General features: G+C 43.7%; 1 protein-coding gene across 4 annotated transcripts in view; it reads right to left on the bottom strand.

The window, feature by feature from the left end:
• Elmo1 (engulfment and cell motility 1) overlaps positions 1 to 27035 on the bottom strand; it is a 521602-nt gene that overhangs the window by 412966 nt on the left and 81601 nt on the right. For all 4 annotated transcript variants that reach the window (XM_060372629.1, XM_060372632.1, XM_060372630.1 and 1 more), the window contains exon 2: positions 13621 to 13771. In XM_060372629.1, coding sequence (XP_060228612.1) covers positions 13621 to 13698 — 78 coding nt within the window. In that variant the 5' untranslated portion in view covers positions 13699 to 13771. The remainder of the gene's footprint in view (positions 1 to 13620; positions 13772 to 27035) is intronic.

The raw sequence follows: 27035 nt of genomic DNA, 5'->3' as shown, positions 1-27035 counted from the left end.
GTCAAGCTGACATAAAAGTATCTAGCACATGGCACTCCAAAGAATACAGAAGTGGACTGATGGTGATGGCAATTTTAAAAATAAAGTTCAGCTCTTACTATTTCCTACTTCTTACATAAGATTCCCTGTACTCTGCCCAACAGTTGGCCATAAGTCTCAGCGTCTGCTTTGATTGTCTGCAGGGCAGAGGCTTTCAGAGGCCCTCTGTGGCAGGTTCCTAGGTTGTTTCCTGTTTTCTTCATCTTCTGATGTCCAGCCTCTTTCCACACAAGGAGAGCAACAGAAACAGAAAACTTGAACACAGGGAACTTCCCAGAGACTCATACTCCAACCAATGACTATTCATGGAGATAACCTAGAACCCCTGCATAGATGTAGCACATGATAGCTCAGTGTCAAGGGGGTTACATAGTAAAGGGAAGAGGGACTGCCTCTGACATAATCTGATTGGCCTGCTCTTTCATCACCTCCCCCTGAGGGGGGAGCAGCCTTACCAGGCCACAGAAGATGACAATGCAGCCACTCGTGAGGTGATCTGATAGACTAAGATCAGAAGGAAGGAGAAGAGGACCTCCCCTATCAATGGACTTGGGGAGAGGCATTCATGAGGAAGGGGGAGGAAGGGTTGGATCGGGAGGGGAGGAGGGAAGGGCTTATGGGGGAATATAAAATGAATAAAGTGTAATTAATAGTAAAACATTTTTAAAAAATTTAAAAAAAGACACAGACACCAAAAAAAAAAAAAAGAAAGAAAAAGAATAAAGTTCAGGGTGCTAGAGAGATGGCTCAAAGATTAAGAGCACTGACTGTTTTTCCAAAGGCTCTGAGTTCAATTCCCAGCAACCACATGATGGCTCACATCCATCTATAATGAGATATGATGCCCTCTTCTGGCATGCCAGCAGATTATATATAAATAATAAATAAATCATAAAAAAATAAAGTTCACATTCCTATAGGTTTCCCACCCTCTGTGGTCTCTCATACACTAGTTCACATTTTTTTGAGTGGACACACTACGCAAATTTATCCTGCCTATCGTAATGGGTTTACTGAGGCATCTGCCAGAAGGCACTGTAGAGACTTTGGGCTTCTTAATCTGAAACAAATGTTCCATGAATATGAGGGTGACAACCTGAGGCAGAACTGAAGGCTTTAAGAAGATTGAAACAGGTTTTGCAGAGAAAACCTAACATACACAAACAACGGCTACAAAGCCCCCATTTCCTGTATCTTCAACAAATCACTGGCGGAGACTTTCACTGTCTATCCTCACTTGAACAGTCTTATAATATACAGCAACAGTGGCTGCTTATGTGGTCACATATTCATATAAGAGGATATTACTTGAGGAAACTGTATGAGGCTATGTAAGATATTCAAAGCCATGCAGCACAGGTGACACAATCAGAATGAAAGGACTGACCCTGGGTACCTCGGTGCTTAATCTTGGTGATAAACATTACTTAATTTATAATCTTTTAGCATATCCATGAGACTAGTAGATGATCATTCCTCGTGTATTATCCACAGGACTCGTGATGAAACTTAATATTAACTCTGGAACTCTTTACATCAGCTTCTCCACCCCAGCTCTCATTTTGCTTTTAATACCCAAATCACCACCTCCAAGCCAGCTTCCCCGTGAAACTCCATTGTCTCAGGCTGCTTCAAATGTGTGGGTATTCACCCACAAGCTCAGACTCAGCTATTACCTCCAAACTCTCAATTTTCAACTTGCATTTGTCTTCTTCTAAGCTTGCCAAAATACAGACCTACAATGAATAGTACATCTTCTTTATCCTTTACAGTGTAGTGTTGGGTCCCAATTCTGTCAGTTCACTTCAAGGAGATACCTCAAACTTTCCTCTTTGTTCTGCCTATACATTGAGAGGAGTAATCAGCAATAGTAACCATGTTAAGCTCCACAGGCCTTTTTGGCTAAAGGTACAACAAATGAAAAAGAATAGCTTAACAGACTCCTATAATGTACACAGAAGGGTTGACACCATCACAAGAATACAAGATGTTAATAAACACAAGCTAGAAGCAAAAACCAACTAGGTCATATCTAGGAACTCTTGAAAGCATGGTGCATCACAGGTTTTTAGATGGGAAAGTGTCAGAACTGGGTATGTAGTCTCAACAGATCTTGCTGGAGGATGAGAAGCCAGTGAAAACCCAAGGGAAACTTGAAAGAGGCAGCCACCGAACAAGGCCAAACCTGAGGCACAGGTTGCAAGAGGGAGAAACATTGCCAGCAACTGTACTGTCATCACTCTAGAAGACACATCTTTCGATTCTTTTGACCTCCCCTGTTACCAGGCTGGGCAGCCATAATACCAAGCTAACTATTCTCATTCCATTTTGCTATTCACCAAACAGTCCTCAAACTGGAGCCATCTGAAACTACAAAACAGCACACCACCCCCTATTTATGCCTTTGACTTTCCGTTTCTTGGACAGAGAACTATGATCCCGAGATTCTTCACGGGAAGGCTTTGAATCATCCAGTAACCCGAAAGCTATGCTTTGTCATGGACAAACTTTCTTCAATTGCAAGAAGAAAAATATTAGGTAGAGTTTCTTTAAATATTGCCTCTCGTCCACCCATTCATACTCTCTTGATTAGCAGAACTGACCACTGATCGTGAGTTGGGACTTAGGCAGTAGAGGGTGACATTCTTAATTTTCATCCCTTTTTAAGCCTATCTTTTGGATAAATCCATATTTGTATCCTCTTTTTCTAATTCTTTCTTCAGTTAAACCATTTTGTGTATTTTATTGCTTTAAGTAATTGGTATACTATTCCTTATATTTTATTTGCTTTTGCAGTGTTTAATTTCTAAGGTTTCTAGTCATTTTGTTTTCACCATGCTCACTTGTTCTTGGTTTTCAACCACCAACTTTGTTTTCACTGCCTTTGTTTTTATAGTTATTAGAGCCTCTCTTATAAAATTCTCCCTTTGATAATGCTTGATGTTGTACTATTTTTCAGTTCTCCTGGGCTGTGTTACTCAGCACTGACAAGCAAGGGCAGCAGCAGCAGCAGGTGTAAAAACAAGAGATCACAGTGGAGAATAAGCTTTCTGCAATGGTAGGATGGGTAGAATGATGAGTGAGAGCGGAATCTAGGAAAACAGGCAGTTTCAGCTTAAGCAGGGGGAATAAGGCAACCCTTTACCTAGGAAAGAGGAAGAGAAGAAAACCGCATAGGAGCAGAAGAAACCTTGAAGTGAAGAATGTTTAAAACCAAAGTGCCAGAGATGCCTGGGATGGCAAAACAATCAGGCAGATGTATAGTCATCTATCTGGACTAAGATGTCAGGGTGACAGCCAGAAATTAGAAGTTCTATGTCCAAACACATTAACACAAACTTGTCCAACAGTCATGATGGGAAGACCCACACTGGTTGTCAAAATCCCTCATAAATATATTGAGACTCCTTAATGAGGACAAGAAAAGTGGTACCCTCTCAGAAGCCAAACACAGAATATAAATATGGAGAATGTGTTTATCGCTATAACACAAACATCATCCCTCTCCTTTTCTCAACTAACAGAGCTTACCAATGTGATTCTGCCATGTGTCAGGCACAAAGTACACCCTCTGGAACAATACAGACCATCGCACAATGGGTTTCAAGATTGGCAAGGAAAATCCTTCATAACGTTGGAGGTGCACGCAGCAAGGACCCGCCTCTGTCTAGTCTGAGGAGCAGAAATGATCTCCTCTCAAGAACTTATCCTTCACCTAAGATGGAAAAATGAATGTCAGCTAAGCAGAGAAGCAAGGAAAGTTAAGAAAAGTCGTGTTTAGGAAGGTTATAAAGGAAGGACTCTGTATTGACACATAAATAAATATGACGTATGATGAGAGATAAGGAAGCCACTGTGGTCCTGAAAAGGCTGGCAAAGCCCATAAAGGACAAGGACACAGGTTCCAGAAGCTACAAAAAGAGCAGAAGATAGACAGAGTCCTGAACCATTTAGAAAGAGGTGCTCCAGCACTGATTTCTCTGAAGAACAGTAGAAGATGAAAGGAGCTGTCTTCATGATACCATCAGCATCAACTGAATGGATAAAATTAGCAACTGATGGGTGGCTAGGAGTTTACTTCCTATGACCACGTGACCAGAAGACACACTTCTCCTTAGTCACATGACCTTTGGGATAAAGTACATGCTGCCTTTATTTATAAAGTGCAAGCTTCATCATTCTGGAGACACAGAGTCCTTCATACTGAAGAGTGTGTGTGTATGTGTGTGTGTGTGTGTCCTACCACATACTAGTCTCTAACTGATCTATTAAAAAGGAAACACAAGGCATGACATACACAGAACATTGCAGAAATGAAAGTTTGGTCACAAAGTTTCAGTCAATTCTATTGATTCAAAACTCTGCCCAGAGTTGCCCAAGCTTCACTAAGCAAAATTTCTATGGGAGGAGGTAGGTTGCCAGAACACCTCTTCCACCTACCTAGAAAGCATAAAAAAAATGTAAGCTTCTCTTCAAAAGGAAGGGCAGAAGGGATGCTGGAACTCACTCTTGCTCAATTAAATTCTGCTTTTAGCTGAGGAAAGAAATACATTAGTTGCCTTTATTTTATATGCATGTAACATTCTAGGAGCATATAAGGTTCTGTAGACTATCCTAAGAAAGAGAGAGCGAGGGAGAGGGAAAAGAGAAGACCCAGGGAACAAACTACCCTAGTCACTTTATATTCAAGGACGCTTAAGAAATAGCTGCTGCTTTACCAAATCCAACCATTGGAACAATCAGATGAGGGATAACTTCCCCCACCAAGAGCATTCCAGCTCAGCACAAAAGCCTAACATAGTAGCATGGGCTTATCACACATTTCTCGCCTGGTGTCAAGTGAGTTCTTGAAGGTGTTATGTGTGTACTCTTTACTAGGTAAAGCAAGGAGAGGCTTGGAATTACTAGGACACTGTTGTTGATGCAGAGATGGAGTCATCTGCTTTAAAGGAGACATTGAAATTTACTGTGGGAGCCAAAGACATTGCCAGCAGAGTCAGTAAATGTCCAGGACCCAACAACAGTGCTTCCCAAATGCAATACTAACCATGAGATCATTCCCCAAGGGAGTTTGATAAGAATAGTAATCCCTGGACCTGAACCACTTATCCATCCTCTTTGTATTTTCAATAGCTCCTGGGCAATCTTGATGTAATACCAAGCTAGGGAGCTCTCATCTGGTTCATTTTCAACAGGAGGATATTCTACCAACCGCCCAAGGGATATTTGGCAATGTCTAGACATTTCTCCTCATCACACTGCAGGAGAGGTGTTACCGGCATCTAATGAGTAAAGCCAGGATGTCCTTTAAAAGCCCAGAAGGCGCAGGACAGCTCCCACAACCAAGAATCACCAGACTCAAAGCAGCACAGAGAAGCATCTAACCCAGGAGCTTGAGAAAAAAAAATCTGCAAGAAAATCCTATGACTTCTCGTTTCTGCACCACAGGTTAAAAAGCAGTTCTCTCAAAATTGTGTCTAATTTTCTTCATTTTCTGTTATCTTAAGAGCTCCATCTGAATTTTGGTGTTTTATTTGGAGCTCGGTATCTATCAGTTGCGTTTGACCAGACAATCAATGTTTAAACACTTTGGGATTTGCAGCTTTCCAAGCCGAAAATCTGATTTAATGTATTCAAGGAGAAGTTTTTTATTATTGGTTCCAGATTTGCCTAAAACATGAGCTGTTCATTCTTTCTGTGTAACAGGAGAATGAGAACTGGTTGCTAATGGCTGCATCATTAAGCAGATAGCTGAATGCTTATCTCACAGTGTTATGCAGGCAAGGAAGGACTTAGGAATACTGCCAATTATTCCTTACCAAATTGGAAACTTCTCCTGGTTACACCAGGGGGAGGTGCTGACTTTGAGTCCAATCTTAAACACCCTATTAATCTGCCTGCCCAGGAGCCCAGCTCTTCCATGCTAGCCTGCCAGGACCTATGTGGCATTGCATGGTCTCTAATGTTTCACTGTTTTTCAAGAAAATGTAGACTTTGCTTTCTTCACCCAACAAGGCCCTGAAAATGTCACTGATACCAGAGCAGCAGGCACACCTGTGCTGGTACACTCTGTTCAAACCAAACTGCTGTCATTAGGAAGAATCACTAAGTAGGAGCACAATAGATGGGGAGGCTAAAACAGAACCAGCCAACAGAAAGTGAGACCTACATTTACGAATGGTTGCCTGAGCAGCCGTGTTGAAACTGCTGGATTCGATGTAGCACCTTCATAGGAGAATGAGCCTGTGAATAATTATGAAACAGGAACTCTACATAGAACTATCAGGGCTATAGAAATATGTCAAAACACTACGTACAGAGCATTTATGCAGCCTGGCACAGTGCATGCTGATTAGATAGCAGCCATTATTATTACTACTGCTACCATTATAGGAAGGATTTCAGCAAAACTCTGAAATGCCAAGTACAGAATGTAAACGTACTTTACTCAACTAATGAGCTTTTAAAAGGTCTAGTCTAACTCAGATTTGCACCTATTGAATTATACCTTAAACATACTATAAAAAGCACTATAACTGAGGGAAAAAGACAAAAAAACAATTCGTACATGGTTACCAAAACATGTAGATATCTGTGTTTCATTTGGGGAGACAAGCTTCCCATCAATATATGGATAGCTGTTATTTAAAGTGTGGCAAATGAAGACTATCAAAATATCTTTATCTTAGCTGTTCAAACCTCAAATCCATGGTTGACACACAGACAAAAAACCAGTGAGCTAGGTCCCAAGTCACAAACACTCTAAACCATAGACTGACCACTAGGAACTTCTAATCAATCTCAAGAGATGTGTAGACTCAAGAGAAATGTAAATTACATTGCCTGAAGAATTTATTAACTGCAAATAAAATGAAAATGAAAGGCAATGAAAAAGGCTCAAAAAATAGAAGGTTGGAAAAGGAATGTTTTACAATGTATCCAGAAAATGGCTGGGTGAGGAGGTGGATATTAGCAGGAGCTAGGACTCACAGCAGGGGCAAGTCAGGCAAAACACGCGGAGGATATCATGGCAGTAAGACCGTAGAGGAATGTGAAAACCTGTGCACATGGACACATCCCTAAAGAATCAGCATTTATTAAACAGGAGAATTCTTCAACACTGCAGATACCTTGAACACAGATTTCTTAGGGAAAAACTGCAGGAAGCTATGAAGCGATGCTTAGGATTTGGATTTGAGACTCGGAATCACCAGAAAATCCCATAATCATTCATAATGTTTTTTTTCCTCTAAGATATTACACTTCCCTCAAACAAAATATTTCTCTAAATCATCCAAACAGGAAAATGGGGCAATACAAATTTGCTCTGGCAGAAATGAATAAGGAAGCTCAGAGAATTCAGAACTGATTAAGAAGAACCAGCCAAATAATGTTTACCAGGGACATCTTTTCTTCTGTTGTGAAGTAGTTTCCTTGAGATAGAAACATTCCAGCCCCCAGTGATGCTCCTTAAGACAGGAAGTAAACAACTCAAAACAGTTTCAGGAAGTGCCTGAAACTGATCAGATTCACTAGGCTTCTCCCTCTCCAAGAGCAAACAGTAAAAACCCGCTAGAAAGCTCTCTCAAAGGAACCAAGCTGCAAAGAAAACTCTGAGCCAAGCCTAGCAGCCTGAAGGAAGCAAGGACGAGTCAAACGGCCTATAAGAAACAAAGCCCAGCTGAACTGCCTGGCAAAGGCTCAACTAAGAAAACAGAGAAGGGCACTCTCCCATCCGTGGAGCTGCCGTTAGGTCATGCAGTTGAGGTCCAGGTTTCTAGCCTTTATGAGCTGTCACTGGCTTTGGTGATGCAGCTGTCTTTGAGTCATCTCTGCTTCTGTAAGTAACCCATCACTCATATTCCTGTAAGTAATGCCAATAAATCTAATTGTTTCACTAAGTTGGACTTTGGTGATCTATATACTTGGCCCTGTCATGGGCTGTGTATCTGGCATGAGTAGGTGTGTGTCTTGTGTCTCCCCAGGAAAGTTTGTCACACATCATCACCCTCTGGTCCTTGATCAGCTGGGCAGCAATTCTCTAAATCTACTTAGTATGACTGGCCTTTCAACTGACTTGCACACAAAGTGTCACACTTTGTATACAAAGTACAAGGCTCATCCACTGGACCATAAGTGTTCCCAAGACCCATTTTCACAATTGGAGAATTCCATCAACCACTTACATGTGAAGCCATGTACATGGAAATCATGTTGTCATCTAGCATGATTTGAAGGCAATGCCAGATAATAGCCCACACTGGTCATGGGAACAGGTATCTCTTAGACAAGGATGATGCTTAACATCTGAGAGCTTATGGAATCAAGACCAAAGTTGTCATACATGGTAAGCACAAATGAGAGGGCTAAGGATAGAAAAGATCTGCTCAGAAGTAGACTAGGATCGAGGAGGAAACATAATACAGAATAACACAGTGAAGCCTCACAGCACTGGCTGATGTCTGAGGATAAAGATTCAGGAAGATTCTGTGTAGTATTACCAAGAGGAAAGGAAACTGCACCTGAGGGAAGACCACTTGACTGATCCTAGTAGATACTGTGTCAGTAAACCTAGCTCCAAATGAAAGTACCACTCACCCACAGATAGCACCAAGACAGCACACCAATATGCTAAAAACATCATGGGCATGGGAATGGTGAAAGTTAACTACTAATCAGAGTTCCAAGGAATAAGAAAATTTCCTAGGTAGGAACTGAAAGGTTTGCTGCTAGAAAAGAGAAAAGAGTCTAAAGGGTAGAAGCACTAGGCAGGACAGAAGGTTAACAGGAAAAGACCGCTAAAAGCCACGAGATGGATGGGCCTAGCATAAGATGGAAGGCCTGGAGAAGCGAGAAGCACCTGCCCCTCTTCTCTCTTTCCTGGAAAAGGAAGACAGACTGAGGAGGGAGAAGGCACTAAGAGTCAGCATCATCATGTATCTCAGGCATAGCAATGATACTTTCCTGGCCCAGGCTCTGGCTCAGGCGAGTGTGTGGGGTGTAGGAAAGAGTTGCTTGAGTTTGAAGAGTGTACCAGGACCAGAAAAGCTGTTGTCTAGGCGTGGTGGTGGTCTGTGTGCAGATGTCCCCTCAAACACAACAGGTGTCAATGGAGTATGGCTGAGCAGAGCTGAGCCCCTGATAAAGTAGCCACTACTGAGAAAGCTCCTCCTCCTTAGATTCATTAATGAAGTGTCCATCTGTCAAACAGAAACTGGAGAAGTAGCATTCAAGGCAAAGCCATGATGCAATAGCTGTTTTTCCAATTGCAGAGTTGCCCAGGGATGTTAGTGGAGGAGTGGGAAGCCAGCAACTATTCCACAGTGCAAGCTCCCTGTCTATCCAATTAGTGGTTTCCTGTAGCCAGGTAATACTTCCCACTTGGCCTCCATTTTTTTTTCTCTCTTTCTAAATGAGGCAGGACAGGAATTAGGTGGCTTTCCAATGCTGTTCGTGACAGACACACAGATGAAAAAGAATTAGACTGCGTTTCCAATATAATGAATACCTGCTTAAACTAAGAACAAGAACAGCGGCCTTGATGATTAAGACTACAAGTAAGGCAATAAACTACTTATTTTCATATTTCTTCCGAATTTTCTATAATCTTCACAAAAAAAAAATCATGCCCCACCCCCTTTTTGAGGCAAGGAAAGGAAGGTTCCAGGAGGCAAACTGAACTAGCCCAGAAATCAGGGCCCTGGGACTGCTTAGCTTGGAATGTGTGTGTTCTCAGTGCGAACTGAAAGCAGCCTGTGGTGGTCCAGTGCGATGGAGCCTGTGATAGGTGACTAAGTCAGGAAGGCAGTCTTTGGAAAAGTGGCCCAAGGAGTCATGGGAGGATCCACAGAAGAAACCTTTGGTAGGCCACAGGTTCTACCAGATCCTCAACCACTGTTGCCTTGATCCTGAACTTCCAGCCCCCAAAACTGGGAGGGACAAGTTTCTGTTTATTACTCCATCTAAAGTACTTTGTTTCCACAGGCGAAACACCAAGCAAAGACTCATGCAGGGTCTCTGTATTCCTGTTCCACCCCCAGCATACACAACATCCACCGGTAGGTAGTACACACTACCTCCACAACCACCACCACCACAAACACCACTGCCACTACCACCACCCTTTGAGCTGCACGGCCACTCAGGAAGCACCTCTGGCCAGATGCTCAGATACCACAGATGCAGGTGAAAGATAACTAAGACAACAAAAAAGTGACAGCACTGGAGCTTCTGTGTGTCCTCACAGCCACCCTCCTCAGCCTCATGTGGCCTGTCTGGAACAGAGTCAAGGATGACATTGGAATGTGTCCTATGGTGCAGCAAAGTCCATTCACAGAAAGATCCTAAGCACTCTTCCTGCTGAGTAGAAACACAGAAAAATCTGCTCAAGACTTACAAGAATGTAAACAAGTGCACAGGGAGCAGATGTCCTCACAAACAGGTGCCATTAGAGGACAGCTGAGCTCCTGATGACTACCACAGCGGAAGCTCCTCCACCATGATTTACTGGTGAAATGTCCATCTGTCAAGGAAAGCCTGGTCACAAGACACTGGAGAAGCAGCATGTAAAGACAAGTCCACTCCTAGCCCTGTGGCTTTTTTTCAACATGAAGGAAGCCGGTATAGTTTTGCCCATGCTTACTTTATTAAACACACCCCTACCCTTGTTGACAAAATGAAATTCTCTGCAGTTCGGCACTGCTTATTTTGTGTAAACTTCCTGGATGAGTCTGGCACAAGGTTCAAGGACCTCTACTCAGAGTTGAGACAGTGACAGCATGATGCAATGACGGCATGATATGACAGGAGGAAGACCACAAAACAGCAATGCCTAACCTAACCTTTAAAAAAGAAACCAAAAACCTGTTAATGAAATAGGAGTTACCCAGTATGCATGAGGCGGACAGACAATAGTATCCTAACCAAAGGATGCCGAAAACCAGGAGGAACTCCTGGTAGTCATCACTTCTACTCTTCAGTGCATATGAAGATATGTTTCCAAGTCCCATGCCAACTTCTCACTTTGTCAGGAAACACCACTGACAGAAGCCCTGCTGTAAATACACCCAGGCAGGAAGAGCCTGAGTTCCTCATTCTTTGTCTGCCTCAATATGGAATTGCCATGAGGACTATAATTTAGACAACCACTTAAGAGTTAAGAGGAAAGGAAGCCTGCAGGCCTATCACTGACTGACAGGTAACGGGGCTTCTCTGCATTTCCATGTTCTCATCCATGACACTGGAATAATGAATAAGAGTGAGCCACAGAAGAGCTCCTGACATGTCACTCCGAAAAGGAAAGGCACAGCACCACTTCTCTGGTACTTTACCCCAAATGCAAAATTCAAATTTAACAGGATGTACCAGGGAAGACCAAGCTAAAGTGCTTTCCATAAAACAACTGTCAGAAATGGCTAAAGAATTATTTCAGACAGTGGAGACCAAAGACATAGAGTACTAAATGTGGTACGGTTTGGGGCGGGCTATTAGACATCATAGAAAAATGGCTTTACTGGGAAAACTGATGAGATAGAAATATGGACCCTATATTGCATTTTATATGATTATGGAGCAAGCATCTTATCTAAAATTATGTGATGATGTTAATGTTAGGGTATGCTAAATACAAGGAGATAGATGTAAAAGCGTAGAATCTTTACAGTCTTCTATAAATCTAAAATCGTTCCAAAGTACAAAAAGCATTTTCTTTAAGACTGTCGAAACTCAATACATACAGAGAAGGCCATGCCCAAGGCAGAGAGCATTACACTGACTTGCCAAGCAGTTGGACTGTATGTCAAAGGCTGTCTTTTACGCAGAAGACTACCCATCCCACAACCATGGTCAAGTCAAAATTAAACAAGTCATTAGGACTGGGCAAGGTGGAGCATGCCAGTGATCCCAGCAGTCTGGGAGACAGATGAGACTCTCTCAATAGACCAGTGGCTCTAGTGATTCTATTGTGCACCCTGTCTTGGGTACCACTTGTCATTTAGCTATGCTGTGCACAGGGATACGCTAGGAATCTTTTATTGTTATCATTTCCTAATGGTCTAGGAAAGGCCAGAGAATCTGCATTTCTAAGATGCAAGCAACTGTTCCTGAGCTCCACGTGCTGATAAAGCAAAACAATGAAGCAGAGCGGACCTTCCACCCATGTCTCAGCAGGGCACAAGACGGCTGTGAGTGATGGACCAGCTTTTCCTTCGGTGGTCATTCCCGCGGACTGTCCATACTGAGTCCCAACCACAGTTAGTCTCTGCCAAATAACACTAGACAATCCTTTTAGAACATAAACTGTGACTGGTCCTGTGCAGCCCCCATGTGAAGAAGGTTGAGTGCTGGCTGCTGGATACCTGCCCAAAGCTATGGGGCATGTCTGCTTTAACTTGTAGTTGTTGTTTCTCCAGTGCCCTCAGAGGACAGTTAAAACGACAGTCAGGTGCTGCTCTGAGGGCCGCTTCTTAACAATATGCACAATGCAACCTTTCTGACATGGAAATTTAGGCCTACCTATTCTGATTTGACCGGTGGAGTTTGTTTTGATTACTCCTTTGAATTTACACAATGCCATGTAACTCTTGCAGGGATCTTCAATCTGATGAGAAAATCTGCCCAGAAAAAAGAACTGTGAATATAATTATAAAGTAGTATCAAGAATATAATGGTTAGAGTTGCCAAGGCATTCTAATTGAAAATACAGCATGGCACTATGCTTCCTGAACCTTGTAAGTATAAATTAAGCCTCGTCTTTCTTCCCTTTAATCACTTTTTCTAGAATGATTTCAGTGAAAAGAGCACAAAAAACAGATTCTCTGGACAATCTGTAATCAAAGAATGAGAGCCATATCACATGACTGTCAATCATCCAGACTCACAAATGAAATGATTCTTATAAGTTCCCTTGATATTCAGTACGTATTTTCAGATTCTGTATTATATTCCAGATAATGTGCTAGACAAACAGTACATTTTATACCAATAATAAAACTATGATTGACTGGGATCCAAGACTGAGCCCCTTTGTACTAATTTTATTATAAAGCTGTTACTATAACAACAAAATGTTTGTTGGTTCTTCTGGAGATAAAAAGTTTGGGTTTTTGTTTTGTTTATTTGTTGGCTGTCTCGGAGTTGCTTTACAGACCAGGCTGTTCTCAAACTCACAGAGATCTGCCTGCCATGCCTCCCTGAGTGTTGAGATTAAAGATGTGTGCCACCACCACCACGCCTGGCTTATAAAAAAATTTTTACAGTAATTTTTACCTTGCCCATATTAGAACTATCTGAGTCCCATCAGGTAAAACGAGGGCAGCACCTATGTCCTGATGCTCACAGCCAAATCAGCTTGTCCCTCTCGCTGGTGACATTACTGCTTCAAGCAGGAACCCAGTATTGACACCATCCAGTAAATGAGGCAATACAAAAGCCCCATCCATTGCCAGTGTATATGCACAAACTATATACTACAGCACTTACTGCCCAGATTTTACAACCCCTTAGAGAAGGGAGAAGTCTGCAACCACTCAGTACAGAGAGGAACGCTGTTATGAGCTCTCCAGTCCTGGTTGCCTTACTCACCTGGTCAATTTCCATGAGTTTAGGGTAGGCTCCAGGCCATTCTATGGCCACCTTCACGATATCAGCAGGCGGAGGCATTGTGGGACCAGAGGAAGTCCAAAGCCAGTGGAAATGGGGATTCTACTGTGCGGACCGTCACACGTGTCTATACCTAATGAGGAATGACAAAAAGAAAGTAGTTTAGCGTAGATACAACGCAAACTCGCTTCATCACTTCCTGTTTTCACTGGTATATGAGAAATGCTCCCCTTGGCGGGGACTGAAGCCACCCAGCCACCGCCAGAGGCAACACAGGTCCCCAAAGAAAGACGGAGGATGTGTTAAAGCACTGGAGGCAAAGCTCCCAGAAGGCACTGCCCAGGGGGTTTCAGCTTGCCACTTTTTTTTCAGGAGCAAACCAGCAGACCCTTACCACAGGACGGAACCCTGCTCTCGGTGGTGCTCCAGTCTGAATGAACAGGGATCGCGCCCTGACTACATGTAAACCTTGGCGCTCAACAGTCTCCGGAAGAACACACTGCCCAGGAAGTCATGGTCAGGAAGTAGCTTTTATTTAAAGCATTTTCTGTGTGTCACAAATAGATCTGCTCTGTGCTATAGCAACCAGGATATCATGAGGAAGGAGAAACTCCTCAGCAGTTCACACATGCTCACACCCACTCCCTCCCCAAGGCCAGTCTTCCAGAGGAAGAATACACAAGTGACCTGGGAGTTTTCAGGAGAGCCTTGAAGTCTCTCACAAAGGAAGTGACAATTTTCCTCTCCTGACTCCATTTCTTTATCTCATTGACTATTCAATGAGACAAAGTAATGACGTGATCTTCTACAAATATACAGTATGGAGATTCCCCAGATGTCATTCCACCCACAGTCCTTTTCCCTAACCCTGTAGCTGCTCAATTGTTGGTTCTTGATGTTCTCCTTCAGTGTGTCCTCACAGATGGAAAACAAACACAGAACATATTCTGACATTTCCCCCTTTCTTTATACAAAGGCAGCGTCCTGTACCCTTTCAATTTAGTGTATCTTCTGGGTCTCTGTATGGGACAACAATGGAACATTCTTTTCACAGCTGGTCATCAGCATGTGTCCTCCCTGATAAGCCAGGTCCCTGCCGTGCGTTGAGTCCATGATTTCTCTCTTACCTGTGGCATTACAAACCATGCATAAATGTATGCATATATAATATTTTCACATGTTAAAAGCTTATCTCTACATTCTAATCACAGAAGTAAAATTTCAGGGCCAAGAGAAACTCCTTTTTAAATTTTGATAGGTATCTCCAAAGTCCCTCCTTAAGGCTCTACCAACTTGCTCTCCCTTTAGAAATGCCTGAGGCGGCCTGCTTGCACACAGCCTCACCAACAGATGCAGTGTGTGTCGGCCTGAAAAACGTGACAGGCTGAAAACCTCACAGCTCCACACACTTTTTAGCGTATATTTTTCTCATTGTTAAACATAATGATGGAAAGCCATGTGTTCCCTTCCTTATACAACTGTCCAAATTCTGTCCTTGGACTTTTTTTTTTTCCAGAAATACAAGTCTATATGAAGACTTTAATCAAACATGTCTTTAGCTCTTTATCAGAGCAGCATAAATCCTGTCCTTTTCCATCCCGATTTCCATGGGCAGTGAACACCACATCACAGGGATGACAGGGATGACAGATGGAGTTAATGGTGACACCTCAATGACAGCAGAAGTTGTGTAGATAACTAGCTTCAGTGCAGCTGACCAGCAAATGAAGTAAACCCAAACAAAAGGGCTAAAGATTATTAGAAAGCCTGTCGTGCTAATCAGCTAACCAGCAAGAACAAACCCACAAAGCAGTGGTTTCACCTTTCATCCACAAATCATTGCTGCACCTCCATTAGGTGCCAGACTTGCTTTCTGTTTTGAGGACACAGGTGCAGATCTAGGTGTTGATGGCCAACAAGAGACAAAATGACTAAAGCAGGGGTAGGGGCTCATCAGCACATACTGGTATTGGTGATTTTGAGGTAGCAGGGGGGTGAGGTAGACAACGGGACCACAACTGCAAACAGGAAATGCAAGGAAAGCCTGAGGAGGGCTGCAGAGTTTGAGTAAAGATGTGGGAGCTGAGCAATCACTCCCTGCACTGGGAAAGAGTAAGTGCGGAAGGTCTGAGGCAAAAACATTTCTGGGATATTCTTAAAGTACACAAGTCCCTGAAACCAATTAAAACCAGGAAAAAGAAGTAAAAGAAGCTTCTGAGAGCAGTTGGTTCTCTGCATGTGCTTTCACCATTGGTTCATGACTTCTAGGCAAGAGGTACCTGTTCATATACAGCTATTTAGAAAGCCAACTATATTAAAAACCTTAATGGTCTGCATTATGTTTCAGTAACTTTAATTTTTCTAGGATGATATCGTAAAGAAATAATTATTAATTCAATACCAAGTCTTTTTTTGTTTAAAACTGCTTAAAGCTAAAAACAAGAGGGGCTTATTAAATAGTTACAATGTCCCATTCTGTACCAACGTATGCGAGGGCCTAGACTGGCTTTGCATTGTCTCAGCCCTACTTGAATACCTGGGAACATTGGAACACAAACCCCATCAGCACCAAATCACTTCAACTCAGAATCCACATCCAAATACATGCCTTACAATGGAAAGTAAGAAAAAGCGCTGAAGCAAACACAGGCTGTGCACATATCCGGTAACTCAATTCAAAACAAAGAACCCCCAATCCCGGTGATCAAGAGACTAGATCACAGAAATAACAATGCATGGAGCACCCCTCTACCTCTCCAAGAAACAGTCTACAATTACAGGAAGAAGTGACTTAACCTTCTAGGAATCAAAGGCAGGCCTTTGTCCTCTTCCCACTTTAACTGGCCTTTATTTCTGGGAGGAAAACCTGCTGAACAGGTGAGGAGACAATGGTCAGGCACTCCACAGTCTCCTCTAGAGAGTAGGAGAGCAGCGTGCACAAAGCCCCCATTGAGGGGAGGAAGCCAGGCACTTCCCTGGCTCCCTTCCCAGGAGAGCTAGGCCTAGAGTGACAAGAGCAGGGCAGGGAGAGGAGCTGGAGGTACAGTTTGTAAAGTGAGGAATCCTTTTCATGTGACCCTTCTTGGAGGAAGTCGTCCTGGCCTTGAATGTGCAGTGTCTATTGCTCCCAATGACGCTTACGGCAGTGTCTCAGAGTCTCGGCATCTCAGTAGCTTTGGCTTCCTGACACGTAACAAAGGTCAGACCTCTGCCAGACCTTAGCCCTGTGCACTGTAGCCCTGGCAGCATCTCTGACCTCTCCTTACTACTAAAAGTTAGGAGCCCACCCCTGCCAGTCATGAGACAGCACACAAGCCAGGAAGATCATTGGTGGTCAGAGCAGTGCCACTAGAACTACACAGATAAATGTTCTTTTGTTTTTGCCTCTGCAGCGTATCAACACACAGACCAAACTGGCCCCATTGTTGGTCAGTCATAACAGATAGGAACATAGTTTGAAGTCTTTAGCCAACAAGTCTGGTCTCTTGGTAGTCTTTGCTTGCCCTAGCACAGCATACACAACACTTGACTCTTGTCAGTTTCTACCAACATGCAGGAACACAGCCAGGGCCAGGTCAGTATTTTAGGTCATAAGACTAACATTTCATGAGTGCCACCAACAAAGGGAAAGCTAAGTTTATCATACCCCACAACTACGAAGAGATGCGCAGTTAATGCAATCAGGAAGGACAGTCTGGTATAATTCTTACTCAGACTGAAATCTGAGGATCGCTGAGAGCAGAAACAATAGGGGAAGCAGTCAGTGCAGCTGGCTAGACATCCTAACCACTGCCTTCCAAGGTAACCATAAATCTCTGGAGGAAGCCAGGAGTGGGCGGAGAACTCTAAAGTGTCCCTGCTTGCCTGCTAAATCCACTTTACTCCATGCATAATACTAGGAGTCTGTAACTTTACTGTGGATCTTCAATAGCTTGCTTACACTTGAGTAGATGAGATAAAGGACACCCTTTTTACTAGCAAGTCAGTTACTAAAGTCTACATCTCAGTTGCATGTGGCTCTGTAACCACTGGTAGGCCCATTCTATCCCTGAAAGTCTCCTTGAGTCATGTTTCCAAGAAAAGGGACAGAAATCACTCCATCCCTAACTAGATGTCTGTCTTGCTTTCCAATTCATCGCAATGTGAAAGAACCAGACACTGGAGACCAGGGAGAAACAGTGGGACAGAAACATGAAACGGCAGAATGAACCCTTCCTTCCTTTTCTCTGACATACTCATGGACATTATTTCTGGTGATGGAAAATGGCCTTATAATAACTAACCTATGGAATAGCAGTGGGGGAGCCACTAGTCTTGGTTTTAAAATGCTAAGCACTGCCAGGCATGGTGGCACACACCTACTGTAATCCCAGCACTCGCTCTCAGGAGGTAGAGGCAAGTGGTTGTCTATGAGTTTGAGGCCAGCCTGGTCTACGATGTGAGTCCAGGACAGCCAAGGCTACACAGAGAAACCCTGTCTAAAAAAAAAAAAATGTGTAGTTCCCATTTCCCTTTGCCTTGGGCTGTGCAAAGAGGAAGGGACTGCCACTGAAAGCAGCCTCAGTTCATTCAGAGGCATACTTCATCTTCCTGGGGCTCTCTAGTTTTCATGTTTGGGGATGCTGCCTTAGGTAGGCACTGGGGCTTGAGAAGGCTCTTGGCAGACAGACGAGGTTGGCAAAGGCTTTTTCTTGATGTTCTCCATCATTCTGTTCCAAGCAGACGGATACCATCTCATTATCTGCTGTGGATTACATAACCAACAGACCTACGTGCCGGGAGCACAGTCCCCAGCTGGGGGCACTATTGGGAAGATGGTAGGAAGAGGTGGGGACCTAGGGAGAGGAATTTGCCTACTGGAAGCATGACTTGAAAAGTCATATCTTAGTCTCCTCTCTCCCCCTCACTTGCCCCTCCTGCCCCTTTTTCTCTTCTCCCACTCTGGCTTTTATGATGTGAGCAATTTTGCTCCTCCATGATGTTCTGCCTCACAATAGCACAGAAACAACAGAGCCAACTGACTGTGAGCTGAAACCTCGAAAGCTACGACTCACAATCAAAAAAAAAAAAAGAAAAGCCTTACCTCATAAATTGTTTACCTCATGCACCTGTCACAGTGCCTGGAAGTCTAACTAGCAACACCTCCACTGCACAACAATGCAGAGATGAGGTGGTACAGTAATAATGCAGGGATGAAGTGATGCAATGGGACAGTGATGCCGTGGTGCAGAAATGAAGTGATACAGTGATGCAGTGCTGCTGTGGGGGCAGAGTCAGTCACCCAGTCTGAGTCAGGGCTGTGATCCCTAAGCTTGCTAAACCCTGCCTTTGTTTGTTTTTTTTTTTTTTTTTTCCTGAAACGTATTTCACAAAGGACATTCTCTTTAATAAATCATATGGATGGACAGTGATTTCCAGGGAAATTCACAGGGACAAGAATGAAATCTGTATCCACCTACAGTGGAGGGTTTCAATGAACTACATACGATGGAGGATGATTCTACAGATTGATTCTATCTCTGTCTGGGACCTGGTGGTCATTCTTGGGTCCAAGAAGGTCAAGAAAAAAGGTCTGTAGAGCCTGAGAGAGACCAGGGAGAACTACAGAATATGTAAACATTCAGGAGAAAGTGAGGAAAGGGAGAAACCGAATCAATGTGCAAGCCCCATGTTTCCTTGTATGTAAATGCTGCTGACAAACACCATGGCCAGTAATAACTAGAGCCATTTATTTGCCATTTTTTGCCAATTTATTTGCCGATTTGCCATGTAAGGAAATCGGCCATTAGCTATCATTGCCCTGCAATATGATGGAAACTTGGACAGAAATTCCTTTTTTCAGCATCATCACTTGTCATCATGAATGAATGGTATCAGACAGGTGTCAGAAGAGACAGTGGACAAGATCTGAGAGGAGGCAGAGGCTGGGTACATTCTTCTATTTACTCTTTGTCACAGCTGTGTGATGGACGTAGTTATTTGCTGTAAATAATGAAAACACTACATCTTGGTCAGTTTAAATTATTTTTCTAAGTGTTTCAGCACTGTGAGGAAGAGACGCCTCTTCCATGGTAACTGTAATGGACCGTGAACCCTCCATGCTGCTTCTTCTGATGAAGTTGTAACCCCCACAAACTCAGGACGTGACTGTAAGTGGACACAGAGCTTCTAAATAGGTGATGAAGTAAAAAATGAGATTTTGAGCTGAACTTCAATCCAGCCTGGCTGGTGTCCTGACAAGAATAAGGACAGAGGCAGCAAAAAGCATGTGAGGCTTCCCGAATCAACTCTAAGGAAACTGAGATCCCAAGACTCTGTCCTCAATAACTGTGAGACATCAGGAATGGCTTCATAGAAAGAAGCTGAAACAGTCCTGGACTCAAAACCCACTGTGGGGGGTTAAGTAAAGTAACAACCTGAGGAAATACTTGGAACAAAGAGGACACAACTTGTTCTAAAACTCCTCTACAATAATCTCTGGTATAGGAAGACACTGGTGGAGCCTAAAGAAAATGAACAGCAATCTCAAAGAGGAGATGCATAATAAGTGCATACACAATAAAGGACATAAAAGGAAGAGAATTAAAAATCATAAAGGATGGCTGTAGATCACATTGGTTAAAAAAGTTTATTGATTGGTAAGAATATAAAAGCATAAAAAAAGGACTGGAGAGATGGCTCAGCCGCTAAAGGCTAGGCTCACAACCATGAATATAAAAACATAAAAAATAATGTTTATACAGTCATTTATCTATAGGTAATGTCTCGTGCAGCCAAGGATGGCTTAAATTCACTATGTAGCCAAGAATGACCTTGAACTGCTGACCAGGCTTTTAAGTGTGCACTTTGGGCAGTGCTGGGGGTGAAACCCGAGTACCATGGTGCTCAGTCAGTACCCTGCCAAGTGAGTGAGGGCCCTATTCATACACTCATCAAAGGGAAAATAAATCACAAGCAAAAGCTCTTTTAAAAGAAATACAGGCTTTAATGTGCACATAAGTTGTAGTAACAAGTTTAGCTAAAAGAAACTTCTATTTTCACAAAACAACTGCTCCATAGCACCACGAGCATTTAGGATCACATGATCCTTGACTAAGGCACCCATCAGTGCACTGTGGGCCACTGGTAGTGTCCCCCACCTCTGCCCATCAGAGGCCAGCAGCACCTCTGGGTCATGACATAACAAAATGTCTTCAGGCACTGACAACAGCCCCTTGGGGTGGGGAAGACAGGAGACTCCCCTGATCAAGAACAAGGCCCCTAAAGGAGATTGATTCTAATCTTACTTTTTAAAACATTCGTTATACAGACTTGCTTCCCAAGTGGACACTAAGAGTGTCACATGTACTAGGAGGGGGATGAGATGTAGAGCGAGAACTAGTTGAAGAAATACATGTGTTTGTTTCTATGCTGCTAAAAGCCAATAGAAAAATGAATACAACGTGAAACCATGAAAACCTACACAGCATGTGAGGGCAGGGATCTAACACAAGCTTTTCTGTCACACACAGTTGTAAGGAACTCTGCCCTTGCAAGTTCTCCACTGTTCCTTTAGGGTGGTAGGCTCCACCCTAACAACTACTGCCGGACAGACAATGATACGTGGACGTGTCTCTGGCACCAGAGACGGTCACCAAGAAGAAATGGGACCCAAACAAGTCTGTTTCTGGTGACTGCCCACGAGGTGTGGGCAGACAGGGCTCTCTCTCTTCCTACTAAGGACTGAAAAGCTAAAGCTGTCTTCAGAGGGTGTCTTTCATATGGGGCAAGAGCCTGCAATGAGAAGGGAAGAGGCAAGAAGGGCCAAAGTCAGTGAGGGGAGGGATGGCAAAAAAAAGTGCGAAGGTGTGAGGACAGGGTCCTGACTGCCAAGTTTCTGGTTTTCATCACCTTGCAGTCCCTGATATTCTTCGCAGATGCAGGAACAAATAAACCCCTTGTTTTTCTGTGAGTCTGAGCCATGGTTCTGCTACTTGTCGTTGCACCCCTTCTGATCCACCAATACTGCCCCATTTGTTTACTGTCCCCACCCCACCCCACCCAAGTTATTATCTTGCCATTACATGACTGGCATAAAACACAGTCTGGTTAACTAACTGAAGTTTGCCCCCCAGTGGTAATTGACTTTGGTTCTCTAATTGTAGAGTCCCTGCATCACCTTGTCCTCAGGGCTTAGGAGCTGTTTTTCCACCCTGGCACAACTCACTGAAGTCATGCGTGGATTTCCGGAATTAGTCTCCCTTCAGCATCTCTCACAGAGCATGACTTCTCTGAGATACTAATGAATACAATGGAAAAAGAAAAAGACTAAAGAAAGGAAGAGAATCAAGTCTCTTGGAAAACACTGAATAATAACGGCTACATGCGCTATGTACTCTTTGCTAACAGGGCTCTGAAGTAAGAACCATTACAGATAAGGCACCGACGTGCCCTGTGCCCACATCCACACAGGCAGCTCAGCCAGTCAGAACATAGGCCACACCTGCCTGAGCAAACAAACCCAGTGCAGTAACTAGAGCATTCTTTTAAAAGGGGTGGGGTGGAGGGTGGCTTTACTGCAGGACTTCTCGGGACACTAAAATAACACACGTGTCCTGTGAAGTTTCCATATCCAATGTACAATATTTTCAATTGCACTGCCCAGATTCTTTTTTTTTTTTTATTCATAGACCATCATCTTGTGACACTGGCTTCTTGTGGCATATTAGGAAATAATGAATTGAGGCTGTTTGCCTCCTCGGCTTTTCGAGAAAAGGGGAACTGCTGAATAAATCTAGGCAGAAATTAATGGAACGTGGCAGAGGAAACTTTTTTCCTAAGTCCACACTGAATTACCATCACCTGGTAGACACTGTGTCCAGGAAAGCCTCCCAAATCTTCTATGTAATTGTTTCCAACTCACATAATAAAGTCGAAATTCAGACGACTGCGGATTCCTGGGTACAAATTAGCAGGAGATAAAATGCATAAAATGACAAAAAGAAAGAAAGAAAAGAGAATACATTTAGTTATGGTCTACCTGAATATGAGCAGCTTACTCCCTGCTTTGACTGTATGAATGTGACTCCAGACATAGGTATTTCACAGCCTGCTTTCAAAGTACCCATCCCTGTTCCCAATTCTATGTACTTCAAGTGGTTGCTGCAGGTAGATTTCCCCTTAAGATCAACAACAGTCCATTCGCAATGTCTGCTGGTAATGGAGCTTGAAGCAGGCAAATCATTGTCCAGCCTGGAGGGTCATTCCCAGGTGTGGTGAAGAGTAAGAGAATCCGTGGCAAAGGTTTGCTGTCCGATTCCTCACCCAAAGGCTGCTGTTCCCTGGGGCGGCCTGTTCTCTCTTCCTTTAGGCCTTCATCTGCTTCAAAAAAGCCCACCCCGTCATCAATGCCAGCAGTACATGGCAGCTTCACATGGAAAGTGAACTTCAGAGCCTTTGAAGCTGGAGACTGCCATAAGACATGTCCTTGGGTGCTTAGAAGGACCCACAACACCAAAGCTCTTCTCTACCCTTACTCGTTTTTTGTTTATGGCAGTTGCCCAAGGGTAGGAATCCTTTTTTGTGCACCTCTGCAGTTCCAGGCTGCCCCAGCTGCTGTAGCTTAGAACTGCTCAAAAATTTCCAGGCAAACGAACGAATGAGTGATTCACTTGCTCCTTAATGCAGAGACTGTTTAAAAAAATATATGAAGGAATACTCAAGCCAATGATTTGTTTTTAAAATCCAGGAAACCTTCAGCATTTTTTTTTAAAAAAACAGGAGCTATTCCTTGGACAGAAATAGAAAGGGAGCCAGCAGCTCAGGGGTAAGATGGGTCTATTCCAGATTCTTTTCCTCCTGGAGAAATTCAATGGAAAACAGGATGAGAATAAACCAGGCTGCTGGGCCTCTTCCCCTCACTCGGGGCTCCCTAGCTTTGGGAATCAGCATTTCTACTGGAAAGCTCGTTATTTTGCAAACTAATGAACACACTTCCTCCCTTGTTCTGTTTTTTTGGATATTTGCTTTTCAAATTCCTTTTCCTCTGCTGTAATGCCAGTGCTCCCCTCCTCCCTGCACGGCCTGTCCCTTGGTGACATGCACACATTCCCCTGCAAGAGGCAGAGCCAAGGCCCAATTCCCTATCTCAGAAGCCAGACTGACAGTCACAGGAAACACTGCAGTCTTTCCATCAGCCCTCAGCCAAGCACTCAAAGTTTCCAAACCTGCTGATCAAAAAACAATACGTGAGACTTCGCTCTCCACCTCACTCAGCTGCACAGAACCCTTAGGGCCAGCCAAGGAGATTTGTTTGTATCAGATGTGGGGAGGGCTATGCAGAACACAGGACTGGTTAGCCCCCCTCCCCCCACCACAAAACAGTCATCCTCAGCAGCAAAGGCAATCAGAAGACATACAAGCACACTTCTGCTCTGGCCTCCACCTCTTAACTCCCTCCCTGGTCCTTTGAGTTAGTTTCATTCTCCACATAGGTATAGGTTTATCCAGGGTCAGAGAGTGGCTTGGGTGTCAGCCCAAAGCTCTACACAAATTACATCATATCTGATCCTCTGCCTCATCTGCAAACCAAACTGAAAATGGCAGTGCTGGTCAGAGAAACACATGCCAAGTATGTTGCTCTGCATACCCTGAATTAGATGTGAAGGTCACTGGTGAACAGCTGTCCTCTGCTCTTCTGTCACTGCCTCCTTTGTCACCCTGAAGCAGGCCATAGAAACTAGGCATCCTCTTCCTTCAGCAAGGTACTAGGGCTTCTCGACATCAGGCTTGCTACAAGGGCAGTTCTGGAAAGTCATCCTCCCTTTTCTCCTTTCTTCCTAGAGACTATTGTCTCATTTGCTTCTTGTAACTGGAATAATACCCTGATCAAAAGCAACCTGGGAAGGAAGGGTCTATTTCATCTTACACCTGAAAGTGACAATTCATTGTCAGGGAAGTCCAGGGAGTTCCTGGAAGCAGAGACCTAAACAGAGGTCATGGAGAAAACCGAGTTCACTGGCTTGCTCTTCATGAGTTACTCAGCCTGCCTTCTTATGCAATCCACCTGCAGGAGGGCAGCCTCTCCCATGAATCAACAAAATGCCCCACAACCAAGCCCATGGGCCAATCTGATGGGGGCAATTTCTCAACTGGTGTTTCCCTTTTCTCAGGTCTGTGTCAAGTTGACAATTGGCCAGTAAAACCATCATTCCAGAAGGGACCTTCCTGGATCCCAAGAGGAAGGAGTGCTACAAGGGAAGCTGAAGAGAATGGAGGCTTCTGCCGAGGCCTATCCATTGCCAGCAAGACAGACAGCCTTCATCACAGTTCACAAGCTATCCATCCTTCATCAAGCTGCCATACAAGCTTCCCTTTTGGCCTTTGGGTCTAGATTTTGGGAAACTCCTATGATGCACAGAACTTTGATGAAACAAATATCCTATTTCTCTCTCCTTGTCACTTCTTTGCTTTTATAGGCATGCCAGCTGTGGTCCATCAGAGGGTGCGAAAAGGCATCCTTCTCATGAGACAGCTGTGAAGATGAAATATTTATAAAGCAATGGAACAACACCTGCCCTGGTGTTCCTACTCACCAGTCACAGGGAACCTGAATGACTGTCACCTGGACAACACAACACACCTACAGCATCACCTTAGGGCACACAGAGTCAACATTGTCCAGGACCCCTTCTATTCTAAATTATCACAACAGACTCAGACATGACAGCATTACCACACACAAGAGGAAAGGATGACTTCACCCGGACTCCTGGAAGGTTTGTAAGATCTGGAGCAAACTTCTGGGTTTTAAGAGATGTAGAATGTTCTAGGAAAAGATCTGTATGAAGGTACATAGGAGGGTGGATATTACTAGTGCCAAGGTCTTGGAGGACCAACCTCCCCTGCTGAGAATTGCCTGAACAGCTACATGACAGAAAGCCATTTTCTCTCCTAGTTTATAAGCAAGTAGCTCCAGATGAATCTCTGTGAGAGATGTGACCTGGACTCAACTTGTTAGAGCCTTCCTCCCCGTGAAGGGTCTTGAGTCAGAGGCAGCTGAAAAACTGGAGAGCAGCATGAGCAGAGAAGAGACTTGCCCCACTACTATTGCACAACTTTATCAATTGTGTCCTTCCAGCTTCCCACAGGGCCATCTGCTCTTGTGACAGAGCATCCCAACAAGCAGGCAGAGGGGAAATATGGCCCATTTGTGCCTGCTTAGTCCTGCTACCCAGAGACTGTGTACAGTAGGTACTAAAAGTACTGCGATGACTCAGCTCTGTACAGAAGCTTTCCCGAAATTCTTTTGGGAAAGATCAGACAGAAAACACAAGTTTCCCTGTGATGCTCAGGACTTGTGAGTTCTATACTCACAGCATCACCAACTATGCACTGAAAGTGTTTTTTAACTACAATTTAAAAAAAAAAAATAGAACACAGCAGCTATTTATATGATACATATGTTGTACTGAGACTTGTATGTACAGAGATGATTTAACCTTAAGTGTGTGTGTGCAAAGGCTATATTATATACAATGTTATTCCTCTTTATATAAGAGATTTCTACAGTCACAGGCTTGGATGTCAGCGAGAACCCTGAGACCAATTTTCTGAGGGACACTGTATTTTATCCCTGGGGTAGGGAGGCCAAACCCTACGCCTACCAGAGTAAACAGATGCTGTGAATTTTCCCTCATTCATTACAGCAGGCTCTATCACAAATCTCTGACTTCTAGTTTTACATCTGTATCTGTACTCCCTTACTGGAGCCACACTCATATAATTTGGTATAAGATAAACCCTGTGAGGGCTCGTGTTATTGGTCTGCACTTATAGACATACTTTGAGGGGTTTTTACACAAGCACCCCGCTGACAGTGGATCCTGCCTCCCAGGCTTAAAGCAAACAGAAGATGGTTCTTCCAGACTTATGGAAGAGGGAAATGCAGGAGTTGATGGAAGCCCAGGATTCAGCTTTTGTATGAGTATGGATCCTGGTGTCCTTTCCTAAATGGGACTATTCCAGACAGAATCTGGACTCAGACTATAGGGTAGCCAGTGTCAATGTGTGCTGGGACTCCTCTGGAGAATTAGTGAAAGTCAGTACTCTGCTTATTCTCCTCTTCTTTTAGACCTCTTTGTTCTGCTATAGATTGCATGCAAAGGCGAGGCCATTTCCTCCTGAGTCAGGAAAAAAGCAGAAGATGGACAGTAACAGCCACAGACTGCATTCAACCTGTCTTCTCCTTCCTCCCCTTCCTCCAACATCCTCTTTCCTCCCCCTCCTTTTCTTCCTCCTGTTTTTAAAAAACAGAAGTATATTTTCTCACAGCTCAGAAATCTATGGGTAGGAGATAAAACTGGTTGATTTCTTCTGAGACCTCTCTCCTTAGGTTATAGCTATTTCTATTGTCCCTC

The sequence above is a fragment of the Meriones unguiculatus genome, chromosome 19 (assembly GCF_030254825.1).
Source record: "Meriones unguiculatus strain TT.TT164.6M chromosome 19, Bangor_MerUng_6.1, whole genome shotgun sequence".
Classification (NCBI taxonomy): domain Eukaryota; kingdom Metazoa; phylum Chordata; class Mammalia; order Rodentia; family Muridae; genus Meriones; species Meriones unguiculatus.
This window is presented reverse-complemented; position numbering and strand designations above follow the sequence as displayed.